At 41.2% G+C, this 18,607-nt stretch overlaps 2 protein-coding genes across 11 annotated transcripts in view; one reads left to right on the top strand and one right to left on the bottom strand.

Moving 5' to 3' along the window:
- The window catches only part of SLC26A7 (solute carrier family 26 member 7), a 795,003-nt gene that overhangs the window by 431,737 nt on the left and 344,659 nt on the right, over positions 1 to 18,607 (top strand). The gene's annotated exons all lie outside the window — the stretch shown is intronic.
- The window catches only part of RUNX1T1 (RUNX1 partner transcriptional co-repressor 1), a 148,079-nt gene that overhangs the window by 65,110 nt on the left and 64,362 nt on the right, over positions 1 to 18,607 (bottom strand). For 9 of the 10 annotated variants that reach the window (XR_012157132.1, XM_073330591.1, XM_073330592.1 and 6 more), the window contains 2 exons: positions 10,868 to 11,005; positions 2,314 to 2,555 (listed from right to left, as the gene is read on the bottom strand). Coding sequence is in view for 9 of the 10 variants with exons in the window: in XM_073330591.1 (XP_073186692.1) it covers positions 2,314 to 2,555; positions 10,868 to 11,005 (380 nt within the window). In the remaining variant the exon portion in view is untranslated. Of the gene's footprint in view, positions 1 to 2,313; positions 2,556 to 10,867; positions 11,006 to 11,922; positions 11,954 to 18,607 lie in introns of those variants that run through there. The other variant, XM_073330594.1, reaches the window with a different exon arrangement.

Raw genomic sequence — 18,607 nt, 5'->3', positions numbered from 1 at the left:
GCATTTGGCAAGTTAGAAAACAGTGCTACTTATAAACAGAGGAGCACACCTGATAAGGAAATCATTGAGAAACAATAACATGGAATCCCACAAAGCCACCCTTAGGGTTCCATTTTTCAAAGCAGAATCACGAAAGTAAGCCTAAAGTTGAAGCTGTAGTTACTAAGCATGGAGAACTGTCACCTTCAAGCACACATTCCCCAGATGCTCATTACATTTTACAGACTTTGACTCCACTGTTGTTGCCAGTTACCTCAGCCCATGCAAGACAATTTCCCTGGCACACAGCTAATTCTACATTTCCACTGAAGTCAATGGGAGTTTGGGGTATGTAACTAAGTGCACAGTAGGGCTCCTTGCAAGTCATGGAAGCATAACAACATTTAAGTTACACCGTCTAAGGTGCACTTTTAGTTCATAGTTGTTGTTGGTTTGTTTATTTATCATGGTACTGACCAGATTTATTTAGTATTATACAAAAACATACAGAAGTATGACATCTGTGGCCTAATGACAGGTTTCAGAGTAGCAGCCGTGTAAGGCGCCACAAGTGCTCCTTTTCTACCTGTGGCCATTCAGTGGTGGTAGCACTTGCAGCTCCAGATGAAGCAGTGGCAACTGAAGTGGTAACATCTGGAAATCAGACCATGAATTTTTATTTTTTAGTATATCCAAGCCCTGCTGAATGAGCTATATAGATTTACATGGGAGGCAACATTGCAAGTGGTAATAAGAAGAAACCTGAGTTCAATTTCTAGTGCTGTCACAGGATGGTAAGTGATTATGGGCAAGTCACTTGACCTTTCCACCTTTTAGTTTCTTTGTCAGTAAACTGGGAAAGTTATTCGAGATGTACTGAGAAACAGCATTGTAAAAAGTATTCAGAGTAGCAGCCGTGTTAGTCTGTATTTGCAAAAAAAAAAAGGAGGACTTGTGGCACCTTAGAGATGAACAAATTTATTTGAGCATCCGATGAAGTGAGCTGTAGCTCACAAAAGCTTATGCTCAAATAAATTTGTTCGTCTCTAAAGTGCCACAAATCCTCCTTTTCTTTTTGTAAAAAGTATTATTTCTACATACCAGGAATTCCATACACGTACCATTATAAATAACATGATATACAACTGCAATACACTGGCTTAGCGCATTAAATCCCTCTTGCAGCTGGCCTAAGTGACTATGGACAGGTCTACGCTGGAAACGGTTATAACGATACCGGCAAATCCTCCTAGTGTACATTAAGCTTATATTAGCAAAAATGGTTTTGCTAGTACAGTGGAACCCCTATTTTACAAACCAATTGGAGATTGAGGAGCTCATAAAAATAAAAAAAAATCATAAAATTAAGCATCTCAAAATTACTGTAGGCATTCTGCATAGGTTGCAGTGTGGTGTAATGCACTGCCTTCTTCTCTTCTTCTTGTCTTTCAAACCACAGCAAAGCAATTTCCAATACACTAAACACATGCTGACTTTTTCCTTAATCAACATCACTTTTGTTATGCAATTTTTTCATCACTGGGAAAAATGGTTTGTATAACTGGCTATTCGTAAGATTGGTGTTCATAAAATCAAGGTTCTATTACAGGGGTTCTCAAACTTCATTGCACTGCGACCCCCTCCTAACAACAAAAATTACTACATGACCACAGGGGGAACCGAAGCCTGAGCCCCACCGCCCCGGTGGGGGAGGGGGCAAAGCTGAAGCCGAAAGGCTTCAGCTCCAGGCAGAAGGCCTGTAACCTGAGCCCCATTGCCCAGGGCTTGGGCTTTGGTCCCAGGCGGAGGGGCTTTGGCTTTAGCCCCGGGCCCAGCAAGTCTAAGCCAGCCCTGGCGACCCCATTAAAATGGGGTTGCAACCCACTTTGGGGTCCCTACCCACAATTTGAGAATCCCTGTTCTTTTATATAGTTTATACAGATTTCCATGCAAAATAAGCTATACTGTCAAAAGCATTTTTATACCGGTATAACTGCTCTACATAAGGTTTTCTGCCAGTTTAGACATGTTTTTATTTATTCATTTATTTTAAATCACACCCCGAACTGAAATTACTATAGTGGCAAAAGTTTCTAATGGAGACCTGGGCTGAAACAGCCTACTACTTACTGACAGCTAGTAGATACTTCTATTAGCTCTAATGGCAGGGTGCAGGGAGGCAGGTTCTCATGGTCCCAAGTTCCATACTCCCAGAATAACCACAGTGCATGCATGCATGCATGTTCATTACACAGCTATTAATAAATCTTCCAATTTTTAAAGTTAAAATCTACTATGAACAAAAAAAGATAACAGTCACTGTTATTTGCTTACCACAAGTCCTAGCACAAGGGTACGTACTCTCTCCCCAATCTCTGGTGAAATGTCATTGCCAAACTGCTGTAAGGTTGTAAGAAATCTCTTCAGTTTGCTGAGTTGCCTTGCTCCACAAGCTGGTGGTAACTGCTGATTAGCCAGAGAGGATGAAGAGGAAGATGATGGCCCATTGCTAAAGCCATTAGGTGGAGATGGAGCTCCATTTAATGCTGTTGGTGAATGGCTAGTGCCATTGGTTACTGGTTAGAAGAAAATGGAAAGAAAGAACATTTATAAGTTTAAAGTTTTCTGTGTTTCACCTCAAAATTGATTGTGTAACTCTGAAAATATGAAGTAGCTGATATTTTGATTCCATTGGTATATTTAAAGATAATTAGTCTTTTGATAGAATGACTCTCCACAGTTCATGTATCTTGCACAGAAGCTGGTAATAAATGGTGTATGGATCTGGATAGCACTAGCTCTCATACACACATGCCAGACACCTGAAATGTTTTCAGACCAGAACAAACATCATTTGGAGGTCAGTCTTTTGTCATGGGCTTATATTAGTGTAACATTTTTTTTTAAATAAACTGCTCTGGAAAGAGTACACATATATTTAGTGGAGGCTAAATTTATCTCTGAACATTTTAAATCATGTTTTGTACACACACTGGACAGCTGTGTTTATAAAAACAGGACTTTCAAGTTTTAACCTTATGCCACCCAATTAGAAGACTATTTTCTTTCACACATATTTTGTAGCCACTAACATACAGAAAGATGGATTTGTATAAAAAGATGCAACTGGTGCAATGTTCACTGTGAATTTATTGTTAAGATTGAAGGCTTGTAGCCAAGTCTCTGGACTGGGCCTTGGGAACAGATATGGATTTTCTTTCCTGGCTCTACCTCAGACTTCCCACATGGCCTTAGACTTAGCCTCTTCATGTCGCAGTTATCTTTCTATAGAACAGGTCTGACAGTACTTCCCTACTGCACAGTGCTGTTGTGTGGAACCTATTAAATGACTGTGAAGTGTTCTGATTTTGTGGTAATGGGGGCCATGTAAGTACCTTAGACAAATATTATCATCATCGTATTATTAATGATCAAATAAGAGGCTATAACTCACACATATTTAAGAGAGAAGGGGGACTTGCTTTAGTGTTGCTATGCTAGCCTGTCTAGTTTTGAAATTCTTGTTCTCATTCTCCAGAAATGTACCAAATTAAGGCCATCTTTTTCCCCATACAGACCTACCCGGAAACAGTCATCCAAGCAGAGTGCAACTGCTGTGGGTTTCCTACTTTAATAGCCAGAGCAGCAAAGGATGAGTTTTGGGGCAAGGGAAGGTCCACACATTTTAGGGCAGATGGGCCCCAACTGGGATACCCTACCTTCTTGTGCAGATTACACTAGCATTTAAGCAACAGACCTTAACAAAAGTTAGTGCAGAACAGCTGTGCCCTGGAGGGGCACAAAAGACTCTACCTCTGGTGATGCTGTTCCTCACACACAGCAGCGAACAATATATTCCATCTAGTGCGGTGGCACCAGGGCCATCCTTAGGCATACGCGGCTGCATAGGGCATCCAAAAATTTGGGGCACCCCTCGATCTTAGTGTCCCCCCTTGCACGTCTTCCTATCCCTGTTCGGACCCTTCCTGCAGGCTCCCACCACAGCGGCCTACTGCAGCCTGGTGAGTCTTCCTCTGGACAGGTTTCAGAGTAACAGCCGTGTTAGTCTGTATTCGCCAAAAGAAAGGAGTACTTGTAGCACCATTGAGCATAAGCTTTCATGAGCTACAGCTCACTTCATCGGATGCATACTGTGGAAAGTGTAGAAGATCTTTTTATACACACAAAGCATGAAAAAATACCTCCTCCCACCCCACTCTCCTGCTGGTAATAGCTTATCTAAAGTGATCACTCTCCTTACAATGTGTATGATAATCAAGTTGGGCCATTTCCAGCACAAATCCAGGTTTTCTCACCCTCCGCCCCCCCCCCCCCACACACACACACAAACTCACTCTCCTGCTGGTAATAGCCCATCCAAAACCTGGATTTGTGATGGAAATTTAGATAAGCTATTACCAGCAGGAGAGTGGGGTGGGAGGAGGTATTGTTTCATGGTCTCTGTGTATATAATGTCTTCTGCAGTTTCCACAGTATGCATCCGATGAAGTGAGCTGTAGCTCACGAAAGCTTATGATCAAATAAATTGGTTAGTCTCTAAGGTGCCACAAGTACTCCTTTTCTTCCTCTGGAGGGGATCTAGTACTGAAAAGTGAAAAAGCCTTCCAGCCTGCCAGACCTATTGCACAACACTGAAACTGTTAAAGAGCCATTCAAGTGGTAATGAAGCCATTTAACAGGCATTTGCCAACCCACAGGTATATACTGTCAGTTTCTGAAAAACAGTTGGACATTACTGTAATAGTTACTCAGAACATGCTAGTCTACAGGATCTTAGTTTAAAATTTGCTTTAAAAATATTTCATTAGTGTGTTGCTGAAGATTATAAAAATCACATCTCTAAAAAATCCTTGCATAGATTTTTAGATGCACAAGCTGAGAATTCATCTTTAGTCTTAAGTGCTTGGATCTCCAGACACAGTTTTTTAAATAAATCCTTCAAAAGACCATCCTTGTCTAAAATACACATGTGAGCCCAGGCTGCCGTCAGGCATAGGGCACAAGTTTGATAATACTGAATAGAGCCCCATAAAACCTAAGGACGGCCCTGGGTGGAACAGACAATGTGCCAGACATGCTCTATGGACCAATGTAGTGGCGGAACAGGGCCATTTGTTGATTCTTGTGCTGGGCAGGGGCCACTCATATTCCAGGATTTAACAGCGACCTTGCTTTTGCAGAATCAATGCAGCCTCATAGACACCCAAAAACTGAACGAGCCCCGAATCTGGCCCATGAGATACCATAAAACATTCTTCCACAAATAATAAATGGAGAATCACCTACATGGGAGGATATCAAATAACAAAATGACAGATGGCTGCTCACTGAAAACACTGGACAGACTGGTGACACACTGAGCTCACTACTCTCTACATCACAAACATTATTTTAACATTTTCTTAGCCACTGGCCTCTCTCAGACAGTGACCTATGTTACTTAGGCCATGTCTACACTTACAGGTAGATTGGCACTGCTGTGATTGATGTAGTGGTGTCAATTTAGCAGGTCTGGTGAAGACCCGCTAAGTCAATGGCAGAGTGCTCTCCCATCGACTCCGGTATTCTAGAGTAAGGTAAGTCGACCTAAGTTACATTGATTTCAGTTACGTTATTTACATAACTGAAGTTGCGTAACTTAGGTCGACTTACCGTGGTAGTGACCAGCCCTTAGTAACAGGGAGTTATCCTCTCGCATAGCCATCCCTATTTGTTGATCACAACTCTTCTTTCACCCATTTTAAGTGCTGCCAACTCTCACTAAATTTCAGCAAATTTACTAAAATTCTGTGGCATTTTAAAAGTGATTTCTGCCCAAGCGGTAGATATGGCAGCAGTTCCATTTTGAGGACACTAGATTCATCGATTCCAAGGCCATTGTTACCATAGATTGACTACCTGTATAACACAGGCCGTAGTAAGAAAAGGAGTACTTGTGGCACCTTAGAGACTAACCAATTTATTTGAGCATAAGCTTTCGTGAGCTACAGCTCACTTCATCGGACGCATACTGTGGAAAGTGTAGAAGATCTTTTTATACACACAAAGCATGAAAAAATACCTCCTCCCCCACCCCACTCTCCTGCTGGTAATAGCATATCTAAAGTGATCACTCTCCTTACAATGTGTATGATAATCAAGTTGGGCCATTTCCAGCACAAATCCAGGTTCTCTCCCCCCCCCCACACACAAACCCTCTCTCCTGCTGGTAATAGTTTATCTAAAGTGACCTCTCTCCTTTCAATGTGCATGATAATCAAGGTGGGCCATTTCCAGCACAAATCCAGGGTTTAACAAGAACATCTGGGCGGGGGGGTGGGGTAGGAAAAAACAAGGGGAAATAGGTTACCTTGCATAATGACTTAGCCACTTCCAATCTCTATTCAAGCCTAAGTTAATTGTATCCAATTTGCAAATGAATTCCAATTCAACAGTTTCTTGCTGGAGTCTGGATTTGAAGTTTTTTTGTTGTAATATTGCAACTTTCATGTTACAACAAAAAAACTTCAAATCAAGACTCCAGCGAGAAACTGTTGAATTGGAATTCATTTGCAAATTGGATACAATTAACTCAGGCTTGAATAGAGACTGGGAGTGGCTAAGTCATTATGCAAGGTAACCTATTTCCCCTTGTTTTTTCCCCTACCTCCCCCCTCCCCTCAGACGTTCTTGTTAAACCCTGGATTTGTGCTGGAAATGGCCCACCTTGATTATCATGCACATTGAAAGGAGAGAGGTCACTTTAGATAAGCTATTACCAGCAGGAGAGTGGGTTTGTGTGTGGGGGGAGGGGGCGGGGGTGAGAAAACCTGGATTTGGGCTGGAAATGGCCCAACTTGATTATCATACACATTGTAAGGAGAGTGATCACTTTAGATAAGCTATTACCAGCAGGAGAGTGGGGTGGGAGGAGGTATTTTTTCATGCTTTGTGTGTATAAAAAGATCTTCTACACTTTCCACAGTATGCGTCCAATGAAGTGAGCTGTAGCTCACGAAAGCTTATGCTCAAATAAATTGGTTAGTCTCTAAGGTGCCACAAGTACTCCTTTTCTTTTTGCGAATACAGACTAACACAGCTGTTACTCTGAAACAGGCAGTAGTATTTTCCCCAAAATAATTCCTAGCCTTTAGAAAAACATCCAATCTTGATTTTAAAATTGTCAGTGATGGAAAATCCACCATGACCCTTGGTAAATTATTCCAATGGTTAATTACTGTCACCGTTAAAAATGTATGCCTTATTTCCAATCTAAATTTGTCTAGCTCCAACTTCCAGCCATTGGATTGTGTTTACCTTTTTCTGCTAGACTGAAGAGCCCATTATTAAAGATTTGTTCCCCAGGTAGATATGTATAGACTGTAATCAAGTCACCCCTTAATCTTCTTTTTGATAAGCTAAATAGATCGAGCTTTTTGAGTCTATCACTATAAGTCATGTTTTCTAATCCTTGAATCATTCTTGTGGCTCTTCTCTGAGCCTCTCCAATATATCAATATCCTTCTTGAATTGTGGACACCAGAACCAGACACAATATTCCAGCAGCAGTCTCACCAGGGTCAAATGTAGATGTAAGATAACCTCTCTATTCCTTCTCGAAATTCCCCATTTATGCACCTCAAGATCGCATTAGCTCTTTTAGCCACAGCATCACACAGGGAGCTCACATTCAGCTGACTATCCACTACAACCCCCAAACCTTTTTCAGTCACTGCTTCTCTGGATAGAGTCCCCCATCCTGCAAGTATGGCCTATATCTTTGTTCCTAGATGTATACATTTACATTCACTCATATTAAAATGCATAGTTTGCTTGTGCCCACTTTACCAACTGATCCAGACTGCTCTGTATTAGTGACCCGTACTCTTCATTTTTTACCACTCCCCCAATTTCTGTGTCATCTGCAAACTTTATTAGTGATGATTTTATGCTTTCTTCCAGGTCATTGATAAAAATGTTAAATAGTGTAGGATCAAGAACCAATCCCAGTGGGACTTCGCTGGAAACACACCAGCTCCATAGAATCATAGAATATCAGGGTTGGAAGGGACCTCAGGAGGTCATCTAGTCCAACCCCCTGCTCAAACCAGGACCAATCCCCAACTAAATCAATCCATGACAATGCCCTGTTTACAATTATTTTTCAAGACTAATCTATTAGCCAGTTTTTAATCCATGCAATGTGTGCCATGTACACTTTATGTGGTTCTAGTTTTTTAATCAAAATGTAATGTGGCAACAAGTCACTAGAGAACATAGTTCCTAGGTCGGGTGGCTCTGCAGAGCTTCAGCATAAGAACGGCCATACTGGGTCAGACCAAAGGTCCATCTAGCCCAACATCCAGTCTTCCAACAGTGGTCAATACCAGATGCCCCGAAGGGAATGAACTGAACAGGTAATCATCAAGTGATCCAACCCCTCTTGCCCACTCCCCATTTCTGGCAAACAGAGGCTAGGGACACCATCCCTGCCCATTCTGGCTAACAGCCATTGATGGCTATTAGCCAGGATGACTCAACTCTAGTGTGTGTGCACAGTAGGGGAAGCAGTATCCAAATCAGGCAAAAGCAGAGAGGAACTGGCTTAGGGAAGCCCTAGGCAGCAGCCACAGCAGCTCCAAGCCATGCTCCTCTTAATGCTGCATTGGGGTGGGTATCTGAATTAATATAGTATATTAAATACAGTAAAGATTGTGAGGCACTTAGATACTATGGTGATGGGAGCCATATAAGTACCTAAGATAATGTAAGTGAGGATTTGGAAAGGATGGGAGTGTGTCACACTATCCAGCAGGGCACTGGTCCAGATGTCCTCTGCCTCCTCACTCACTGCTCTGGGCTCTCTATTGAGTCCAGACAGGAGGGGACAAGGAGCAGTGGACCACGGAGAATGACTTAGAAGGCCCGGCAAAGCAGGGAGCACAGAACCTGAGGAAGGGGCAGGAGAAGCGGGCAAATACTGTGTTCAGAGGAGGCAGTAGATAGGGATTGTCTGGGAAGCCTGAGAAAGTGTCCAAAGAGAACAGGAAGCAGTAGAAGAGGCCCTTCCTTTGTGAGTACATTTTCCATCTGGAAACACACACACACACACACACGGTAGGGACTAAGGATGGCACTTTCTGAAAATAATTAAACAACCAACAAAAAAGGAAGAAATACACAATAAATAAATAAATAAACATAAATAAAAATAATTTTTCTTTTAAATCTTATCTCAGTCCCATGATGGTCAAATTTGTAGGTTGGCAAAAGTCTGTGTTGTTGACAAAACAGAATTTAATATTTGCAATTTTCAACAAAACAGTGAACAAGTTAGTGATTCTTCTTCTGTAAACACCAATGGGCCCAGAAACAGATACACTTGGGCTGTGGACATTCACATATTATTGGAAAACAGACTCTAGAACAGTACTGTTTGTACTGTAACTTGGTACTGTTGTAGGCACATGCCAGATCGCTTGAAGATTAAAAAGCTTTAAACAAAGGAATCCCCTAAAATGCATTGGTTCACATAGATTCTAGACTTATCCAACAAACACAAATTCTGTAAAGCCTACAGATACTGATTAAAGGAAAGCTATGTCCTCTTCTTTTTGTATTGATAATGAAGAGTTTTATAGCATCCATAATTGTGTTTGGCATTTCACACAAGATACAAGTCACAGCTTTGATGAACTTACAATTTAATATTGCAGTCCTGCAACAATTTAAAGAACATGCAAATCTTTAAATACATGAGTAAATCCCTGAGCCTACTCATATGCTTAAAGTTAAACTGTTTTATAAGTCTTTGCACGATCAGTGCCTATGAGTGAAATTTATGCCTGTGCAGAGGGCTAGTACAAATATTATTCACCATTTAAGTCACATGTAAATCCTCCAAATAGGGCTCCTCTGGGATTTAAGAGGTACAGAGGCCTTGCACTGGCCTTCTGCACAGGAGTAAATTGCATGTGCTAAATGGTGTACCTAACAGACAAGGAGGGGGCAAAGGGCAAGGGTTGCAGAAATAACATGGTGCCGTTACTGTGTGTATGCATACATATGCCTACATGGTTCACAAGTATTTACATTAAAAAATGTCAACACACTCTTATTTTTATATTATAACAATGCAGTGTAAGAGACAAAAATATTTATTTTTAGAAATGGGGGAAAGACAATAGAGTGTTTCGTGAATAATGACCCAGGTGATGGACCAGATTCTGATCTCAGTTACATAGATATAAATGCAGAGTAACTCCACTGATGTCAGTGCAGATTTTTTTGCATTTATATCAGGTTAACAGAGACGAATCTGGTCCACGGTGACTGAGGTAAGTCAAATAGTCACAGGCTAGGGATTTCCAGATTCAATGTGACTGGTTCGAGATAAAAAAGATATTTCAGCATCTTTAGAAAACGTAGTTCTAGAATGACGGTTAATGTAATTTCTGGTTAATGTTTATTAATTTATTCTTTCCCCCTCAAAAACAGATTTATACCTCGGCATTTATTTAAAAGAGAATGCGATTTCATTACCACCACAACAGTAAAGCTCAGAAGAAAGTCTCCATACTTCTTTTATCAGGAATGCTATAACTGGAGCAAGAGTGCAGGGGAAGTTAGCACTGACTATTCTTTCACTGTGCACCCAACCCACCAATAAATTAGGAAACTTCTGAACTGACTGGTTTCACAGATTAAAATGTACTAATCTACTGTGTTCTTAGTTTTGCTTAATGACATTATTGCAGTATAATGAATTGATGCTCTAGCCATGTCATATAGGGCTCTCTTCATATAATTTGATTTCTGACATAAAGGAAGAATCAAAATCTCACATGCAAAAGAATATGGAACAAAAGAAGAAAATAAGTCTAATTACACGTTGTGGGTGTGAATGAACTGGTTCTTGGAGCTCCTTGGGTAGTGGGAGGAGGTGGCATTGTTGGAGGCGTCAGCCTGGATTGCGTCTTCACATCCACAGGTGAGTCTGGCATTGTGGAATGCTTCTCAGTGCGATCTGTAACATACCACATGAACATACTACTTTATTTCTCCAAATTCATCAGTTCTGAATAAAAAGCTTAACCATGAACTAAGCAGCTTTAGCAGCTTCTGCGGAAGATAAACACACTTATTTACTCCAGCTTGTTTTTTCAAGATGACATCGTTGAAACTGCACTTAAGAAAGTGTAACACAGATAGGGCCTCATTAATAAACAGGGTCGTATTATCTTGTGTTTTTATTTCTAGCATGTGCAGATGCTACCCCAAAAACAGTACTGGAGCTGCAATAATATCATCTCACTTGACGGCTTTAACATTAGCCAAAAGGAGAAATTAGATGAAGAGTCAGGAAGGTAATAAATCCCCTTCTGACAACTCTGGAAGAACAAAAACCTGAAACGCTTTTGTACAGGTGAGATATTGGCCATAGCCAGCACTCTTCATGACTGGTTTTCCATGTAGCACCTGCTGCCTTCTTCATCTTTTGTCTTTTTAAGTATAATGGATACCAGGGTTAATACTGCATGTATCCTGCCTGGGTTTAACAGTCCACCTCCTGGTTCTTTTTTAAATCAACAAGAAATAAATACCATATGCCATATAATACAAGGTATCTTTGGCAGACACAGGTCCTGTGCATTTATACTAGACTATTACTAATATAAAAAACACTGTCAACTGTTTCAACTTATACCTTTAACATCAAGGACAACTGCAGGCATGCTCCAATTTTGGGAAATTTAAAGAAACAAAAGGAAAAAGGACTTGACAGTTCTCCTGATGGAAAGATGTTTGCCACTGAAACTACAAGATTTAACTCTGTTTTACCAGCTTTTACACCTAAATTCAAGAGGTACATTTGAAAAAAAACAACAAAAACTTAAAATCTGTATATCAAGAATGGGCAAAACAAAGCAACGCACCATTTACCTATTTAAAGCCATATTGTGATTGCCTTGCTCACATCAGCAGTTCATTGACACTCCTGGAGTAAGTAAGATGATCGTATTTAGCCTTTAATGTTCATTAGCTACTAATGTAACTTTTCCAAAGTCATTCTCCATGAAAAACAATTGCAAAAAATATTTGTTCTTGAAAAGATGAGACCTTCAAACTGTCGATAAAAATGGATACAAGATGCACACAAATACATACATAAAATTATATACACACACATTATATTATACATAATATGCACATATGTGTATTAAAGAGAGATTCCAGAAATATATTTTTTCAATAGAAATATTTTTAAAGAAGCCTTAGAAATAATACCAGTTCATTTAATTTATAAAGAGCACGTAATACCAAAGAATGTTGTGGTCCCAATCCCTTACTATTAAGAAACTACAGAAATACGACACAGCCACATATTCTGCAAAGTTTTGCAGTTGCAGAAGCTATATTCAACATTTTCTCTCTCTTTTTGAAAAAGACCAGTTTCTATAAAGAGAGTTAAGTTAGTTTTTTTCAGACTTTGGAAATAAAAAACCCTAAGAATGAGAAGCTAGAACCATATGAGCGGAAGGGAATATACTTTGTAATCATAGCAGTAAAGAATCTGCAGTGTTGATCTAAGGTCAATAAACTCAGAAGTGTAGTAAACAGTGTCCAAAAAGACTGGCTGAAATTCTAAGGCATCTACACAGCCAGGTGAAGTGTGGTAACTCAAATAATGGGAGCAATTACGTTTTCCATACACATCTCTCTCTGTATTGCTATGCTGAAACATTTAAACCAACGACTGCAACAAATCATTTATTTAAAATAAAGAACTTTGGAAATTAGCCTCAAAATGTTCATTACTTCCTTAATAGTTGAATTCATCTCACACTCACCTCAACCAACCTCAGCAACAAGGGAATAAATAGCTTTCAACTCATGTTGCAGCTGAGGGAAAGAGGCACAGCAGTGAGTAGAGGCCCTCCTAAATAAAGGCAAATATTTCTGCCATGCCAAGAAAGGAGAGAGAAAGGGAGGCTTGCCAGAGCTGGCTGGGAGATAACAGTGGGAACTGCTGGTCCATCTGGTTTTCATTCGGCTAACACTCACATTGAACTGTTAGAGAAGGCAGTCCAGGTACGCAGATTTGAAGCATGTGGGAGCACAGACACAGCCAGGGAGAAGATGGAGGAAAGAGAGAGAGAAGTCAAACTCCACTAGCAGCCTGCTGTTCACACTGAGCAGGCACAATCTATATCCTCCCGTTCAACTGCTGATAACTAAAAGCAATTCTGCTATCATGAACAATCACAACTTCTTCCTCCCTCCCCGCAAGTCCACTTAGCTTTTGATCTGGCCTGAATTTTGGAACAGTCCCTACTCAGAGGAAAATTTAAGAAGCAGACTAGAATGGTTTATATTTTGTTATTTAAATGGACCGTGTAGTTGCACTATTGTACTGTTTTTGTGCTCCAGTTTCAGATTTTCAATATATTATAACCTGTTCATGTAATGATCCAGGATTTCTTTTAAAATTATTTTTATTCACTAATTTATTATGTCCTAGGTTTATCTTTAATTACAGTATTAAGTATAACCTATTGTTACCCAGAAATGCATTAGCACCACCTCCTGTTAGGGTGACCACCTTTTCAAAAGGCAAAAGGGGGACACATGGAGGAGCCCCGCTCCGCTCTGTGGCCCCACCTCTGCTCCCTCATCCCCTAAGCCCCCACCCCTGCTCCTCCTCATCCTCCCAAGGCCATGCACCCTGGCCAGGTCACCCAGGGCAGGTGGAGGGTCCAGGATTTCCCACAGCAGGACCTTGAAGGGGAGAGAAGGAGCAGGGGGCAGAGCCTTGTGACGAGGGGAGCTAAGGCCCACCTCAGCCCCCAACCCCGCACCATGAAAAGGCTGGTGCCATCTCTGAGCCTCTGGCAGACTTGGAGTGCACTGCAGGGAATCTGGGTCAAATGCTGCCCCAGAGTCATTGGGGAGTGGGATTTGAACTCTGCATTTTGGGACTGTCCCACCCAATTCTAACAATGCTACACCTGGCAGACTTGAGGCTGTATGCTCTCCTGAAATGGGTCAGGTTCGCAGTGCCAGAAAGGAAACATAGACTGCAAAGCTTGCTCTTCTGCCTGGAAGGCACAGAACAACCACACAGATATTGAGCCATCCCAGGAGGATGGCCTTCTTCTCTGTACTTGTGTCAGGGACCTGGAAGACAGGATACTGGGCTAAATGGACCTTTGGTCTGACCCAGTACGGCCGTTCTTATGTTCTCATGCTCCTCCTCCGGCACAAAAGCTTCTTTCGCTGCTGCCCCCATTAACTCCCCACCCTTTCCCTGAGCTGTAGACATGTGAGGAAGATGTTGGGTCTTAAAAATTCAGCGTACCACAGGTGCTTCCCAATTCTATTTACCCACTCACGAACTTGCAGAGCCCTGACTACTCTGATTTCAAACACAGGGGCTCCTCAAAGAAGATAAAGGAGCAGAGGGGTGGAGAAGAATGCTGAAGTGTCACTGCTTATACACACTATTACAAATTCTTGTAATTCTAATTGTGAGCCTTGCAATATTTGTTGTTTTTTTAAAGCCCCAGGTTCTGGAGTCATGTGATTATTACATGAGAATTTTTTTAAATGAAAACTGAAACAGTGTTCACCCTCATACTTCCAAAGAAAAGCCTAAAAATGTGAACCCTAAAAGACTCAAAAATCTAAAGACAAATAAAAAGGAGCCAACATTTATTCTTGTTAAAATCTCATGTTTTGGGGGCTCATGTTTTTTGAATGCTTGGGGTTTGTAATACTGCCCATACATTCTTCACACAAGTCCCATGTGGATTTTTTCCTCTCTGTACATATAAAGGGGAGGGAGAGGATCCACTCCAAAGCCTGAAGAGGAAGTAGGACTGCCAGGCGTCTGGTTTTCGACTGGAATGCCCTGTCAAAAAGGGACCCTGTTAAAAGTCCGGTCAGCAGTGCTGCGGGTCTAGGACAGGCTAGTCCCTTCCTGTCCTGGCACTGCACTGCACCCTGGAAGTGGCCAGTAAGTCCGGCTGCTAGGCGAGGGAGCCATGGGACTCTGGGCACTGCCCCTGCCCTGAGCACTGGCTCCGCACTCCCAATGGCCGGGAACCGCGGCTAATGGGAGCTGGGGGGGGGGGGGTGCGTGTGGGCAAGAGCAGCGCACAGAGCCTTCTGCTCCCCCTCTCCTCCGCCTCGGAGCTGGACCTGCTGGCCGCTTCCAGGGTGCGGCATGGAGTCAGGACAGGCAGGGAGCCTGCCTTACCCCTGCTGCGCCACTGACCGGGAGCCGCCTGAGGTAAGTCTGCACCCCAACCGCAAGTCCCAACCCCCTGCCCCAGTCCTGAGCCCCTCCCCAACCCAGAGCCCATCCTGCACCTGTAACCCCTAATCCTCAGCCCCACCCCAGAGCCCGCACCCCCAGCTGGAGCCTTCACTTCCTCCTGCACCCCAACTTCTTGCCCCAGTCCAGTGAAAGTGAGTGAGGGTGGGGGAGAGTGAGCCACCGAGGAAGGGGGAATGTAGTGAGTGGGGGCGGGATCATGGGGCAGGGTGGGGCAGGATCTTGGGGAAGGGGCGGAGCTAGGGTGTTCAGTTGTGTGCAATTAGAAATTTGGCAACCCTAAGAGGAAGACATATTCACAATATGTTGGTTTGCAGGGATTCATGTGCATTTTCTCCATTTTCATTACATATGGGCTCATATGCCTTGAGTTTGACTTGGAATTCAAAAGAACTAAAAAAAAACCCAACAAAACCCTAGTCAAAACTGGAATTCCATGCGTTTGACATGGTTTTGATGCAAAAGAATAAAACTAAACCCATGTCTGCAAATCTTAATTCACATACGCCTAGGGTGAAATTTGAATTTGTAATTAAACCAGGTGAGTTTTGAACAGCTTCAGGTCCATGATGAAAGCTTCACACAGCCCATATGTTCACCATCTCTCAAAACCTCACACATAATTTAAGAGTACAATTCGAATGGGTAGTGAGAACAGTCTATTTCAGGTTTAAGCGTTTCTACTTCAGAATACTAAAAAGCAGCCAAAACTCTGGAATGGTTACCGTAGCCCTAACCAAATGGGTCTTAAGCCCAGAGGTCCTCCAAACTACAGGAAAAAGGAGACCATCTGCAATTCATTCTGTATTGTTCATTGAAATCAATTCAGGATGGAGATAGATGGTGAAATAATGGGCCAGTCCTAATCCATGCACACAAGCCTCTGGAACAATGACAGATTTAGGATAAATTCAGAAAGTATGTTTCAAGTATGCAGGGATCTATTTCATTTGTTTTGGATTATATTTAAAAAAACATTTTGAAATATACATTCTTGAATTTATTTTACAGCAAAGAGCTAAGAGCTGTGATTTAACCACAGAAACTTTTTGCTCCATTTAAAATTAAAGAATGCTGTAAAACCAACTTTAAATTATGACGTTTCTTTGGTGGATTTTTTTAATTCAAGTAACTAAATTATTCTTGTCATCCATTCAATTTTTGCAATGGGAACTATTTTTACCACTGTTTTTAGCTGTTAAATGAATGTTGATATTTACTATAAGTGTAACTAGCCTTATAAAGTAAATATGGGGAAAAAAACACAAAGAAAAATCCCTCCAAAACCTAAAACATGTGCATGAGGGAGGAAGGGGGAAAGAGATGTGCATGTATTCAAATAGATTTACTTCAGTTCCTGTATCCTAAATGATTTAGTCCATTTTTAAAACAAGGCGGTCTTTCATATATGGCAAAATTTCAGCATAAATGGCAGGCTTCCAAGTCTAATGCATCAAGGAAGGCTGATCTATGGAACAAAATATGGAATATATAAATATTTTCCTGATACCATTTCAATAGCCAATTCAATGTCAAGCATTTCTAGAAGTGGTATGTTTTCAATTTCCCTTTTAAATGAAAAAACGTATGGTATAATACGCTGTGGCATTTATTTTACTTTTAGTTAGAGCAAACAGTTCCAGATGTATATTCCGGCATGAAAGATTCTTAAAAGACGTTCTATATTGACTTTACCTAGTATTCCTGTGCCAACCCACAGAAAAATTGGTGTTAAAGGTTGCTGAATTAAACCAGTTTAAATTTCTACTGTCTAGTTTCCTTTATAACTTACCCTGTAAACGAGAAAAAAGGAATGTTCAAAGCTCCATGCATGTAACAGAATAGAAAAATAAGTTGATCCAGATATATAAATTGAGCTCAAATCCATCTAAAGTATTTTGTACTGGTGACCATCACCATAGCATCCATTCTAATATTACTGTCAAATACACTATTCTGATGGTTTTGAGATTGGATAGCACATTAATGACATACAAAACAAGGGAGTGGGTCATAGCAGTGATGAACTGAAAGAGGAAAGCCCAATTAAGTCCAGTGAAAAGTAATAATTATTTAGCAGTTACATAGCACTTTTCACTCATACATCTAGCACTTTACAAAGGTGGGTAAGTCTCGTTCTCCTCGCATTAATTACAGACAGGTAAACTAAGAAACACAGAAGACAGTTTGACTTGTCTAAGGTCACACATAGGAAGCGCTGTTACTACTGAGAAGAGAACCCAGGACTCCTGAATACCAGACCCATCCTTTATCAACTATACTACAATGAAAGAAAGAAGAGGAAAGAATGTTTTAAATCAGTCCCTAGGAACTATATGAAGATAGGTGTTCTAGTGAGAGAGAGATTTGCTTGAGTGTTAAAGGAAACAAGTAAGCAATGCAAGAAGGCCATTCCTTCCTTCCCCACACTCACTGTTTTTGGAAACTACTGGAAATCTCTCTGTGCGGCCACAGAACACGATGAACAGTCAGGAGCACTGCAGCTTCTCCCTCCATGAAGTACTGCCAACATGCCTCAAACTTGTTTGAGAGAGACAGCAAGTGCAGTCCAGTCTTCATTCCCATTCATTTCTTGGCTTCTCTACTGAGGCTGCCAAAAGGGATTCTGATGATCACAGTGGTTTTTGTGCTGTGAACAAATGTCCTGAAACCCACACCTTACTCACTCAGTTTACAGCACTAATCAGACATCCATAATTTTCTGAATCAGTCTCGACTGGATTCAAAATACGAACCTAGAGGTGAAGGAATCTGAATCCCATTACGAATTCTGTGGCCGGAAGAAACCCTTCAACAAGGATCTCAAAGTAGTAGTATTAAAGGTAAATCAAACTTTCAGGCACTATCCTTCTTCTGAAGAATATAAGCAGTCCTAACAGACATATATCTGAGGAATAGGTGTGCACACAAGACAACCGAGATGGAAGATATCAACTGGGCTTGCAAGATGACAACAATTGATGGCATCTTCAGTATGATGTACATGAAGCTCTTAAACACCAACAAATATAGCTGGTTTTCTGTAGTGCAATACAACAGCTTTGTGACAACCTTATCTCATTCTTTTCCAACTCAAATAGTTGAGCCCTTAATCATCTTCTCCACATCATCAGCTATTCTTGGAAATAAATGGAAGTGCATCCATTCTATCCATTTCTGCCCAGTTCTTTCATCTTCTGCATAGAAACTCTGCTTCTGAGATTGTCCTGAAATTATCACAGACACCAAGTTATCAGACTATTTCTTTAGCACATCTAAAACAAGGCAATG

The sequence above is a fragment of the Lepidochelys kempii genome, chromosome 2 (genome assembly GCF_965140265.1).
Source record: "Lepidochelys kempii isolate rLepKem1 chromosome 2, rLepKem1.hap2, whole genome shotgun sequence".
NCBI lineage: Eukaryota > Metazoa > Chordata > Testudines > Cheloniidae > Lepidochelys > Lepidochelys kempii.
The sequence above is the reverse complement of the archived record's forward strand: the minus strand, read 5'-3'. Positions and strand labels throughout refer to the sequence as shown.